Consider the following 12,246-nt stretch of genomic DNA (forward strand, 5'->3'; position numbering starts at 1 on the left):
CTAGGATGGGTAATGGTCCGCGGCAACAAAACTACCACAGGGCGCCTGGATGTGCCATGCACTACCCGCACGGTAATCTTACCTTGCCTTCATAAAAGGACGCCATAATTTCCTTTCCTCAAAGTGAGTTCTTTTTTAATCATTTATTTATAATTTTTCATTTTACAAGGGTCACTTGCAAACAGTAATACAGAGATGACTGTACATTAATACAATATTAGAGGAAAACAATCTCAACTTGATAAATGGATTATATACAATCTTTCTCTTTCTTAGACCACAAATAAATAGGGAGAGTGAAACAAGACAAGGAGATCAATTAAACAACAGTAAACCAAGAAAACATGGTATTAACCTGATTATCCCCAGTTATTATTTATCTGAATCATTATTCCACATTACATAAGTACATAAGTAATGCCACACTGGGAAAAGACCAAGGGTCCATCGAGCCCAGCATCCTGTCCACGACACAGCGACCCAACGTACAAAACATTCTATTACATGTTATTCCTGGAATTGTGGATTTTTCCCAAGTCCATTAGTAGCGGTTTATGGACTGTACTTTAGGAAAACCGTCTAACCCCTTTTAAACGTCTTCAAACCCAAGATGGTGTATAGTCAATTAATTTCGTTGGAACCATACTTATTGTCCAATATTAGTGGAAATAATACACCTGATTTCATTTTTTCCCCCTTTTAAAACCAGAAATTATTTAACAATACAAACACTTGAATCTCTAATCCAATTCCCACTGATTAAAGTAATCCCAGTTTCATAGGCTTCACTCCTTTTGAATTAACATACTAAGAGGAATCATTTCAGAGGAAAAACTTTAGGAGTCATACCCGGAACTCTGGGAAAAACAACAATCTCGATATTAATCATCTGTAATAATATTCATTTTGTTCAACATTTTCTGGTCTATTATCATTTTCAAAATCTTAACCGTTTCCTACTCCTGTAGAACTTCATTTGCTGTATCAATTTTTCATTCTCAAAGGATTCAATTTGATTATCCATGTGGCTCACTAATAAGATTATATCTGAAGCAAAATTATTTACTACCACTGTTAGGTCCTGGAGCGCCTTCCAGATGATATTCAATGTAACCTCCACGGGAGCCAAAAACTCAACCTGCTAGCTCTTACGGGTTTAGGAGTGGCATCGCCGACTCGGGTTCAACTGTAAACGACTTTCCGTTTCAGCATGGACTCCTAACTCACTCTCCACTCCTTTGGACATGGTGGTTAAATGATTAGAGAGTGATGAAGTTGTTTCCAGGTCCAAGAGCGTCGACGCTCCTTCACGGCGCTAATCAAAGGAACTCACCAACCCAGTCATCTGTGGGCAGCTCGTCGTGCAGCAGTCCCACACTTGCCTGCACAGAGGACAAAACTTTGGCCACCGGCGACTGACCCCAATTATCCCCTTCCTCTCAGTTAAGGTAACTGCAGTTGCAGAGAGGAATTCAAGTAAACAAAGACAAAAATTCAGAGGACAGCTGGGCCGTTGAGCGTACGAGCTTCAGGTCGCCTCTTTCCATTCTCCCTAGTTTGGGACATCTTTGTCTGGTTTCTCCTCAGAGGCCTGTCTGATATGAGTAAACCCTTCAGCATAGCCTCTGAGTCATCGAAACACAGAAGTCCCTCCACCACTGCAAGGTGGTGTCCCCTTCGGAGGGGCTCAAAGTGAGTTCTAAACGGAGCCAATATTACTTCTTGAGGGGCCCTTCTACTAAGCTGCGCCGGTATAGACGTGCGTATTGGACACGCGCAGGTCCATTTTTCAGCGCACCTGCAAAAAGGCCTTTATTTTTTGGGGGGCTGAAAATGGACGTGCGGCAAAATAAAAATTGGCGCGCGTCCATTTTTGGGGCCTGAGACATTACTGCACCCACTGACTAGCGGTTAAGGTCTCACCCATTAACTGGATGGTAATGGACAGGCGTTATAAAAAATGAAATTATCGCCCCGAACCCACACGGTAGTGGGCGGTCTGGTAGTCAAAATTGACCGTGTAGGACACACATAGGCACCTGCACAGTTTGGTAAAAGGGCTCCTTATTCTGTTACTAATGCCTTTACATACTTACCAGTAAGACGAGGGAAGAAGATTCTATAGAAACTGGTAACAGAAACACGCTGACAGCCACAATCATTAAATACAAAAGAGAGGCAGTTTAGGGCACAGTCTATCAAAGCCTGTCTCAAACCAATAAGCGGATGAGAAGAGACCTGAAAGCCTCAGCAGGGAGCGAGATTCGTAATCTGCAGAAGAAGCAGAATGTCGTTTTAACCTTTAAACGTTAGGAAATGCATTCATTTCAAATTATTTGTTTCATGTTATTTTCACCTGAATTCTCATTAGTTTTATTTTCTGTATCACCAATAAACACATGCTACTGTCAGTAATGTCCAATAGTTATCAACAGGGCTGCGAGAAGAGACTAGGCGGGCCGGGGCAAGGCCGCCCCCTCCGCCCCTCCCGCCCCCCCCCCCCCCCCCGCCGTGCTGCCTGCGCGCCCGTCGCTCCCCCGCCACTGCAGTCCCCCGGTCTCACCCTGCCTGCCTCCACGGCTCCGGGCCCCCTTAGTTCAACGCGGCAGTCACAGATCGCGTATCTTCTGGCTCTCCCTCCGTGTGTCCTGCCCTCGTCTGATGTAACTTCTGGTTTCCGCAAGGGCGGGACACAGGGAGGGAAGGCCAGAAGAGACGCGATCTGCGACTGCCGCTTTGAATGAAGGGGGCCCGGAGCCAAGGAGGCAGGCAGGTGAGACCAGGGACTGCAGCGCCGGCGGCCTGACCCCGGCACCGGGTCCCCCCTTGGAGGCCCGGGCCCGGGGAATATTGCCCCCCCCCCCTCTCGGCGGCCCCTGTTATCAAAAGACATCCTAGTTAAAAATAATGAGCTAGATTCTATATATGGCACCTGAAAAATCGACGCCAAAAAAATTACGCCTAGGTGTATTCTACAAGAATAAGCCTAAATTCTGTGCAGATTATAGAATACACCGAGTGCCCGTTCACATGACTAAATTTAGTCGCGGGCAGTTATGCCAAGTAAAACTTGGTGTCAGTGCCGACGCCTAAATTAGGCGCAACGACCGGGTGTATTCCAGAACAACGCGCATAGATTTTAGAAATGCCCATGACCTGCCCATTCCACACCCATGGCCACACCCTTTTTCAACAATGCGACTTCATATTACGTTTAAGAATACGCTTAGACAGCTGTGCATGTAATATTCTAATTAATGCAATTAGTTGTGAATAATTTATTTATTTGTTGCATTTGTATCCCTTCATTTTCCCACCTATTTGCAGGGGCTCAATGTGGCTTTCAAGGTTCAGTCATGACATTCGTCATTAAAGTAAAAGATACAATTGGTATTACATAAAGAACCTGGATAACATAATAGAATTAAGCAATCAGGTACAGAGGGGAAACATTCAGAATTAGGTAAGCAGTGATGCGTTGCAGTTCCTAATGCTTGTTAAGTGGCAATATCAGTGATGATTGGCTTGTTAACTAAATTGTGTGCGCAGATCTGAAATGCGCCCTGTTTTGCACACAGATCTTAAGTCACTGGTATATAGACTCGGGGAGGAAACGTGTGCTATTTTGAGCAAATAGGGTACCTTTATGGAAACAACAGTGGACGGTACTGACAACAAGGGGCTGAAACTGACTGATCGGGTCCTGGGGCAATAAGGGTCAATCTCCCATCTGAGAGAGATTACTTGTTCTGTCTCTCTTGTAATATTTCTAAAGATCACTCCTGTGTGATCAGAGTCAACGTTCAAAAAGTACAAAGACTAGGGGACACTCAATAAAATTACATGGAATACTTTAAAATAAATAGGAGGAAATATTTTTTCACTCAAAGAATAGTTAAGCTCTGGAACTCGTTGCCAGAGGATGTGGTAACGTGGTTAGCATATCTGGGTTTAAAAAGGTTTGGGCAAGTTCCTGAGGAAAAGTCAATAATCTGTTATTGAGATGGACATGGGGGAAGCCACTGTTTGCCTTGGGATTGGTAGCATGGAATGTTGCTACTCTTTGAGATTCTGAATGGAATCTTGCTACTCATTGGGATTCTGAATGGAATCTTGCTACTCTTTGGGGTTCTACATGGAATGTTGCTACTATTTGGGATTCTGAATGCAACCTTGTTACTCTTTGGGATTCTGCATGTAATGTTGCTACTAACTGGGTTTCTGTCAGGTACTTGTGACCTAGATTGGGCACTGTTGGAAGCAGCATACTGGGTTGGAAGGACCAGTGGTCTGACCCAGTATGGTTATTCATATGTCTTGTTAATCACTCTTCACAAGCTCAATCACAACTCACACCAGATTAATGCCCATTAAGGACACACTGTTAGATCAATCTGTTTATGGATCAGTACACATTCATTTAGTCGTTTTTGGACCTCCAAAACGTATTGTTTCAGTATGTTCTATTAAAATCAACAGGGGAAGCACCTTTTGGACTCTAAAAGTGGGGGATTCCATCCCTGTTTTATGAAACTTAATGGCAGAGGCAAGTGCAGCCCAAGGACACCATGAACATCCCCTGGCCCAGACACTCCGAAGTGTTCGTATCACTTGTAGTGTCCTGGAGTTCTGTTCCTTCTGCTGATGACGTCTGCCAGCAATTTCAAGCAAAAAAATGTTGAGTTGCCGTTGACTTCAATGGAAGTCAACAGCAAGTTAAAAAATCAGCATAGGATGTTCAGGTTGGAACCTGTGGAGATGAAATTCTCACCCTTGGATTCCAGCACAGGAGGGCCCGGGGATGCCCTGGGCCACAGGGCCACCAGGGCACAACTTACGGTTAGATAGGATGGGCCATGCTGGTCCTTATTGGCTTGTCACGTACTATGTTACCTCCTTCACTTTCCTAGAACATAAGAACATGACCATTGCCATACTGCGACAGACCGAAGGTCTATCAAGCCCACTATCCTCTTTCCAACAGTGGCCAATCCAGGTTACAAGTACCTGGCAAAGATCCCAGAACAGTAAAAACAGATTTTAAGCTGCTTATCCTAGAAAAATAACAGAGGATTTTCCCAAGTCTATCTTAATAATGGCTTTCTTTTAGGAGTCATCCAAACCTTTTAAACCCTGCTAAGCTAACTGCTTTTACCACATTTTCTGGCAATGAATTCCAGAGCTGAATTACACATTGTGTGAAGAAATATTTTCTCCGGTTTGTTTTCCATTCATTTCCTAATAATTCCTAACATTCTATTTGCTTTCTTAACCGCTGCTGCACACTGAGCAGAAAGTTTCAATGTATCATCAACGATAACCCCTAGATCAACGTATCATCAACGATAACTCCTAGATCCTTTTCATTGGCAGTGGAGTGGAGGAGTGGCCTAATGGTTTGTGCAGTGGGCTTTGATCCTGGCAACCTGGGTTCAGTTCAATTCCCACTGCAGCTCCTAGTGACATTGGGCAAGTCACTTAACCCTCTGTTGCCCCAGGTACTAAAACTTAGATTGTGAGCCCTCAAGGGACAGAGAAGGTACCTGCATGTAATGTGTACAGCACTGGATACATCTAGTAGAAATGATTAGTAGTAGTAGTAGTGATTCCTAATGTGGAACCTTGCATCACATAACTATGGTTTAAGTTCCTCTTTTCCACATGCATCACTTTGCACCTGCTCACGTTAAATGTCATCTGCTATTTGGATGCCCAGTGTGATAAAGTCACATCCAGGATAGTGGGGTAAGGCAGTGTCAGTTTGAAATAACAAGTCCCAAAGGCATTGCAGGCAAGGAGCCAGGGGGTGAGATGAGGACCCCGGACTGGACTCCTAGCTGCAATCGGGTAAGACATGGGTGTAAGCTGGCAGGATGTGTAGAGTGGCTGCCACTAGGGGGAAAGAGAGAAGGGAAACCCTGTATGCAGGAGCTCCTCATTAGTCTAATGCTTAACTCAGCTGGTATGGGTGTGGGGGAAGCTAGTGGAAGGAGAATGATTGGTTGTGAGAGCAGAAGCCAGGGATTGATTAGGCAGGTGGGAAGGAGTCCCAGAGGAGTTCAGTTCAGGAGGAGAGAAGAAGTGAGAGAGAAGCAGTTGCAGGGAAAATCCCTTGGGTGTAAGAAGTTCCCTAAAGTATTGAACCTCCTGAAGGTAAAGGCTGCTTTGTGATTTAACTGGGATGATGAACTGAATGAACTGTTTGTCTTGGGAATTGAACTAGTGTTTACTGTGCACTGGATAAGAGCCCAGACTGAAGCTGACTGTGAGCTTGTATTGATCCCTGGTAGGTGCTGGCAGCCTACTGCTTAAAGGGGACTATTTGCCACACACTTTCAGGTGGCTTTCATGTGTTTAAGATTGAAGGTGAATGCTGCGTTGGAACCATGTACCAGGTCTACTAGAGACCTGCATGGAATAAAAGCCTTAAGACTGAAGTTGCTGGTGGACATTTGTTTCTTGATTTGTACCGGGGTGACACCAGTCTCATAAGATCCTTTGCACTTTCATAATCCTCTTGCGATTTAACAACTTTGAATAACTTTGTATCATCTTTAAATTTAATTACCTCAATATTTATTCCCATGTCTAGATCATTTACAAATATGTTAAAGAGCAGCGGTCCCAGCACAGACCCCTGCGGAACCCCACTATCAACCCTTCTCCATTGAGAATACTGACCATTTAACCCTACTCTCTGTTTTCTATCTTTTAACCAGTTTTTAATCCACAATAGAACACTACCTCCTATCCCATGACTCTCCAATTTCCTCTGGGTCTTCACGAGGCCTGGACTTGTCAAACACCTTTTTGAAAATCCAGATACACCAATATCAACGGCTCACCTTTATCCAAGTTTGTTTACCCCTTCAAAGAAATGTAATAGATTGGTGAAGCAAGATTTCCCTTCACTAAATCCTAGTTGGGTTGTCTCATTAATCCATGCTTTTGAATATGCGCTATAATTTTGTTCTTTAAAATAGTCTCTACCATTTTGCCCGACACTGACATCTGGCGCACGGTCTATAATTTCCTGGATCACCTCTGGAACCCTTTTTAAAGATTGGCGTTCCATTGGCCACCCTCCAATCTTCCCGTACCATGCTTGATTTTAAAGATAATTACATATTACTAACAATAGCTCTGCAAATTCAATTTTTCAATTTATCAGTACTCTGGGATTATACCGTTGGTCCAGGCAATTTTCTACTCTTCAGTTTGTCAAATTGCCCTATTACATCTTCCAGATTTACAGAGATTTGTTTCTCTGGTACTACGTAAGCCGCACTGAGCCTACAAATAGGTGGGGGAATGTGGGATACAATGTAACAAATAAATAAATAAATTAAATTAAATACTCAACACTGAACACCATATCTGGCACTGGTATGGCTCCCATATCTTCCTCGGTGATGTACTAGGATATAACAGGTCCCCGTTTGGGGATTCCATTTTCAAGAGTCCCAACTTCAGGATTCCTTGCTGATTTTTTTTTAACTTCCAACTGACTTCAGTGTCTATATAATTTACACATAATTGTGAGCTACCCAGGAATTATGGATAGATGGATTATAATTCAGATGAAATTTTCGTTTTATACAGATCTGATGGAAATCGGTATATTCACCATGTTTTACCAGCTCTTTTAAAACGCATGCATGTTTCTAATACCTATCCTGCAATGCTAAATGAGTACCTTGTAATCCTTGATGTTGCTCATTGCAAAGTAAGGAGGGAGCCCAGTAGCAAGTACCATTAAGATAACATAAAAGAGGAAAATATATACCCAGGTATATACGGAATCTTCCTGAAATAGCACAAAAGAAAACAGAGTGTATTTCAGATCACATATGAAATAAGGAGAATGAAACCTGTATTAGATGTGAACAGAACGATCATAATTCATTTAACCCCCTAATTGTACAATTATTCAATTTCTCAGTTCCATTCTAATTGTTATTATATATGGATTACTATAAATTGTTACCTTTTTGCATCTAGTATTCGTTTCCATATTACATCCTATATAATAACTTGCACCTCCAACGTTCCATGTCTGGCTGCCTGGGTTCGTAACATCTCCTGATGTCAGCCAGCCTCCAACGTTCCATTCCCCCTCACTGTCCCGCCCTGGCGTCAAGACGTAATGACGTCAGAGGGCGGAACAGTGAGAGGGAAGGGAACACAGGAGGCGAGCTGACGTGTCAGGAGGGATGTTACGAACGGAACGGAAGCCAGCGCCAGCCGGCCAGAGAACGTTCAGATACAAATCGAGGGGAGGAGAGAATCGCGGGACATCGAGGGGAGGGAGGGAGGAGGGGAAGGCAGGGTAGAGGAGAATTGACGGGACATGGATGGGATGGGAGGACAGTAGAGGAGAGAATCATCAGACACTGCGATGGGAGGGCAGGGAAGAGGAGAATCGCTGGAACATGGAGGGGAGGGCAGGGGAGATGAGAAAAAAAAGCTTACATGACAGCCTTCCTAGGGCCCGTTTCATTGGTGAGGGAAACGGGTGTGGTTCCACTAGTATTGTAATAATCATTTACTTTACGACCCTTTCCACTAAGCTGCGTAGGCGCCTGCGCACACCCAACGTGCGCCACATTGGAGTTACCACCCAGTTACCGCGTGGCCCTTGCGGTAATTTCAATTTTGGCGCACGTCTGTGATGCGTATCCAAAAAATATTGTTTATTTTCTGGCGCACGGCAGCTACGCGCATAGACCATTACCGCCTGGTTACCATGTGACACTTACCGCTAGGTCAATGGCTTGCGGTAAGGTCTCAGACCCAAAATGGACGGGCGGCAATTTTCATTTTGCCGCATGCCCATTTTCGGCAAAAAAGTTTTTAAAAAGGCATTTTTTTTTGTAGGGTGCACTGAAAAATAATTCTGAGCGCGCCCCAAAACACGCGTCTACACTACCGCAGGCCATTTTTCAGCGCATCTTAGTAAAAGGGACCCCCTTTGTTATTACTGCTTAATGTAAGCTATCCTGCATCATTTTTTGTACTGTTAATCAAAATAAGTTGTTAGCCACATTGAACCTGATCTATTGGATAATGTGGGATATAAATGAAATAAAAATAAATATGTGATGACTAGAATGTACAGAGTTTTAGGTGTTCCAGGTGTAGCGTTGTTCTGGGGTGGGTTTTGGGTGGAGTCATAATTTATGTATGTACCGACTGGTATTCAAAGCGATTTAACCAGCCGGCAACCCAGCCAGTCAGGGTTTCAGGATATCCACAATAAATATTCATGAGAGAGATTTTGCACGCAGTGGGAAGCGGTGCGTGCACTCATGAATTATTCATTGTGGATATCCTGGAAAACCTGACTGGCTGGGGTGCCTCCAGGACCAGGTTGGGAACCACTGGGCTAACCACTAATTTTCAGTGGCCCATAACGCTTAGTGCCACTGAAAAAAAAGCCAGAGAGTGCCAACTGAAAACCAGCTATTTTGGGGACGTTCCAGGGTGGAATCAGCACTTGGCTGGTTACGTTTCGATATTCAGCGCTGAACTTGCCAGGTTAACCGCCGTAAAATCACATCGCACAAAAGTCAGTCCTGTCCTTTCTGTGGTAACCCATAGACAGTTAGGTGCTGAATATCAAAACTTAACTGCCTATGCGTTAGATAGCCAGTTCCCCAAACCTGGAATTCAATACCGGGTGCCTGGACATAGCCCGGCATTGAATGTCTGGGTTTAACACTGCTGGTCAGCACAACGCTGATCCAGGGGAGACTGAGAGTGGTCTGGGCCCCCCCCCCGGGCACTGAGAGTGGTCTGGGGCCTCCGCCCGGCCCCTGCCCTCCTACCGCAGCACTGCTGCCGCCCCTACGGTCACACCCGACACCCCCATCCTACCTGAAGGGCCATGGTGATCTAGTGGCCTCTGCGGGGGTGGGGTGGAGGGAGCATGTTCTTTTCTGCCCGTTGAGCTGCCACTATTCCCCCGCATGGCGGCTGAGAGTTCCACGGTACTCTCGCGGGTCTCGACAGACTTCCGCAGGGAATCTCGGTAGCCATTTTTAAAACACAGTGGTGAAGGGCAATGGGAATAGCAGCAGCACAGTGGGCAGGAAAGAACATGTCCCCCCCACGTCCTCAGAGGCCACTAGATCACCGGTGGCACGCCTTTCAAGGTAAGACCGGGGAAGGCTGTAGTGTGTGGCGGACATGCGGGCAGAGAGCCTCTGGACCCTCGGGCACTGATTGCTACCACATAAATATTGGATCCATATTTTATAAACTGTGCACAAACATTTACATCTGCTCTCGAGCCTTAATGTAGGTGTGATCTGTGCTAGTATTTTATAGACACTTACCGTGCACTTACCCTGTGTCAGGTGCAAAAGCTAATGCATGGTAACGTGCAGACTGTGCAGAAAATGCAAGGGTGTGTGCAGCAGGGGCGTAGCCAGGGGAGCCAACTTTTCAAAATTATTGGGGGTGCTAAACCGAATAGAAATGACCTCTCCTTGGACACAATCAAGGAATTTGCTCAATATTGGGGGTGCTCAAGCACCCACAGCACCCACAGAGCTGGCTCCAGTGGGCGTAGCCAGACCTCGATGGGGGAGGGCCAGAGCCCAAGGTGGAGGGGCACATTTTGGCCTGCCTCCCCATCACTGCTGTCACTCCCCCCCCCCCCCCCGCCCTCCTGCCGCCGCTTCTGCCCCCTGCTGCTGCTCCCACCCCTCCGCAACTGCAAAGGTACCTTGACTGGCGGGGGTTCCCAACCCCCACCAGCTAAAGCATTTGTCCTGCACTGGTCTCACATTGCCTAGCACCCTGGTCTGTTTTCAGTCGCTGTGCACACTCGTTTTAATGAAATTGAGCATGCACAAGCAATGTGAGACCAGCGCGGGACAAACACTTTAGCTAGTGGGGTTGGGGACCCCCACCAGCCAAACCGGGGGCCCCAGGCCCCTGTGCCCCCCCCCATAGCAATGCCACTGATGTCCAGCATTTGCCCCCCCCCCCCCCCCAATTTGCAGCACAGGGCAGGCAGTTACCACTCAGCACCATATTACATACAGATTACTGCCACATTTTATGTAGTAGTATAATGACAAGAAAGAGAAACCTACATTTTTAATGCCATTGAAGATTATTTATTTTATTTTATTTTATTTGTTTCATTTGCATCCCACACATTTTCCCACCTATTTGCAGGCTCAATGTGGCTTACATAATACCGGAGAGGCATTCGCTGACTCTGGTGTGAACAAATACAAAGTGTTGATGTGGTAAAATAAGATTCATGTGGAACGGTCACATTAAGGAATCGTAAAGCGTAAGAACTGCGGTATTTATTTATTTATTTATTACATTTGTATCCCACATTTTCCCACCTATTTGCGGGCTCAGTGTGGCTTACATTACATTGTGAGTGATGTAAATACAATTTGTTACAATACGATTATGGGTTACGTTGTGAAGAGTTATGGGAAGACAAAGTCAAAATATCATTTGGGGAATAGAACAATGGAGTGAAACAATGAGGCGATAGAACAATAGCAAGAGAACATTAGGGTATTACAATTTTATCTGAAGGTAGAGTTTTAATGTGGTGAAAGTACGGGGGAAGAGAATTCAGAAGTGAGCGTGTTGATGCGTAGATCGTCTTCAGGTTGCGTGGTAGTGTATTCCAGAGTTGCGTGCTCATATAAGAGAAGGTTGATGCATGCAGTACTTTGTATTTTATGCCTTTGCAATTAGGGAAGTGGAGATTGAGGAAAGTTCGGGATGATCTTTTAGCGTTTCTGGGTGGCAGGTCTATTAAATCAGACATGTATGCAAGAGCTACGTACTACTTTAGTTTTGCAGTGTTGCAGAGTTCAGGCATTTACGTTGGGTCAGTAGGATAAGCCTTTGGAAACAGGTTAGTTTTTAGTGATTTCCGTAAGTTTAAGTGTCCGTATGTTCTTTTCACAGCTTTTGGTAGTGCGTTCCACAGTTGTGTGCATATGTAGGAGAAGCTGGATGCGTAAGTTGATTTGTATTTAAGTCCTTTGCAGCTTGGGTAGTGGAGATTTAAATACGTTCGTGATGATTTGGATATATTTCTGGTTGGTAGGTCTATGAGGTCTGCCATGTATCCCGTGGCTTCGCCGAAAATGATTTTATGGAAATGGAATGGTTATGGAAATGAATGACATGTTTATGAAATTTATATCACCGAGGGGTCCTTTTACTAAAGCTGCGGTGAAAGGGGGCCTGCGCTAGCGTCAG

General features: G+C 45.0%; 1 protein-coding gene across 1 annotated transcript in view; it reads right to left on the minus strand.

The window, feature by feature from the left end:
- Positions 1–12,246, minus strand: part of LOC115472576 (ATP-binding cassette sub-family A member 9-like) — a 200,452-nt gene that overhangs the window by 54,391 nt on the left and 133,815 nt on the right. Inside the window, exon 23 of the mRNA XM_030206869.1 lies at positions 7,697–7,807. Within this exon, the coding sequence (XP_030062729.1) occupies positions 7,697–7,807 (111 nt within the window). The remainder of the gene's footprint in view (positions 1–7,696; positions 7,808–12,246) is intronic.

The sequence above is a fragment of the Microcaecilia unicolor genome, chromosome 6, assembly GCF_901765095.1.
Source record: "Microcaecilia unicolor chromosome 6, aMicUni1.1, whole genome shotgun sequence".
Lineage (NCBI taxonomy): Eukaryota > Metazoa > Chordata > Amphibia > Gymnophiona > Siphonopidae > Microcaecilia > Microcaecilia unicolor.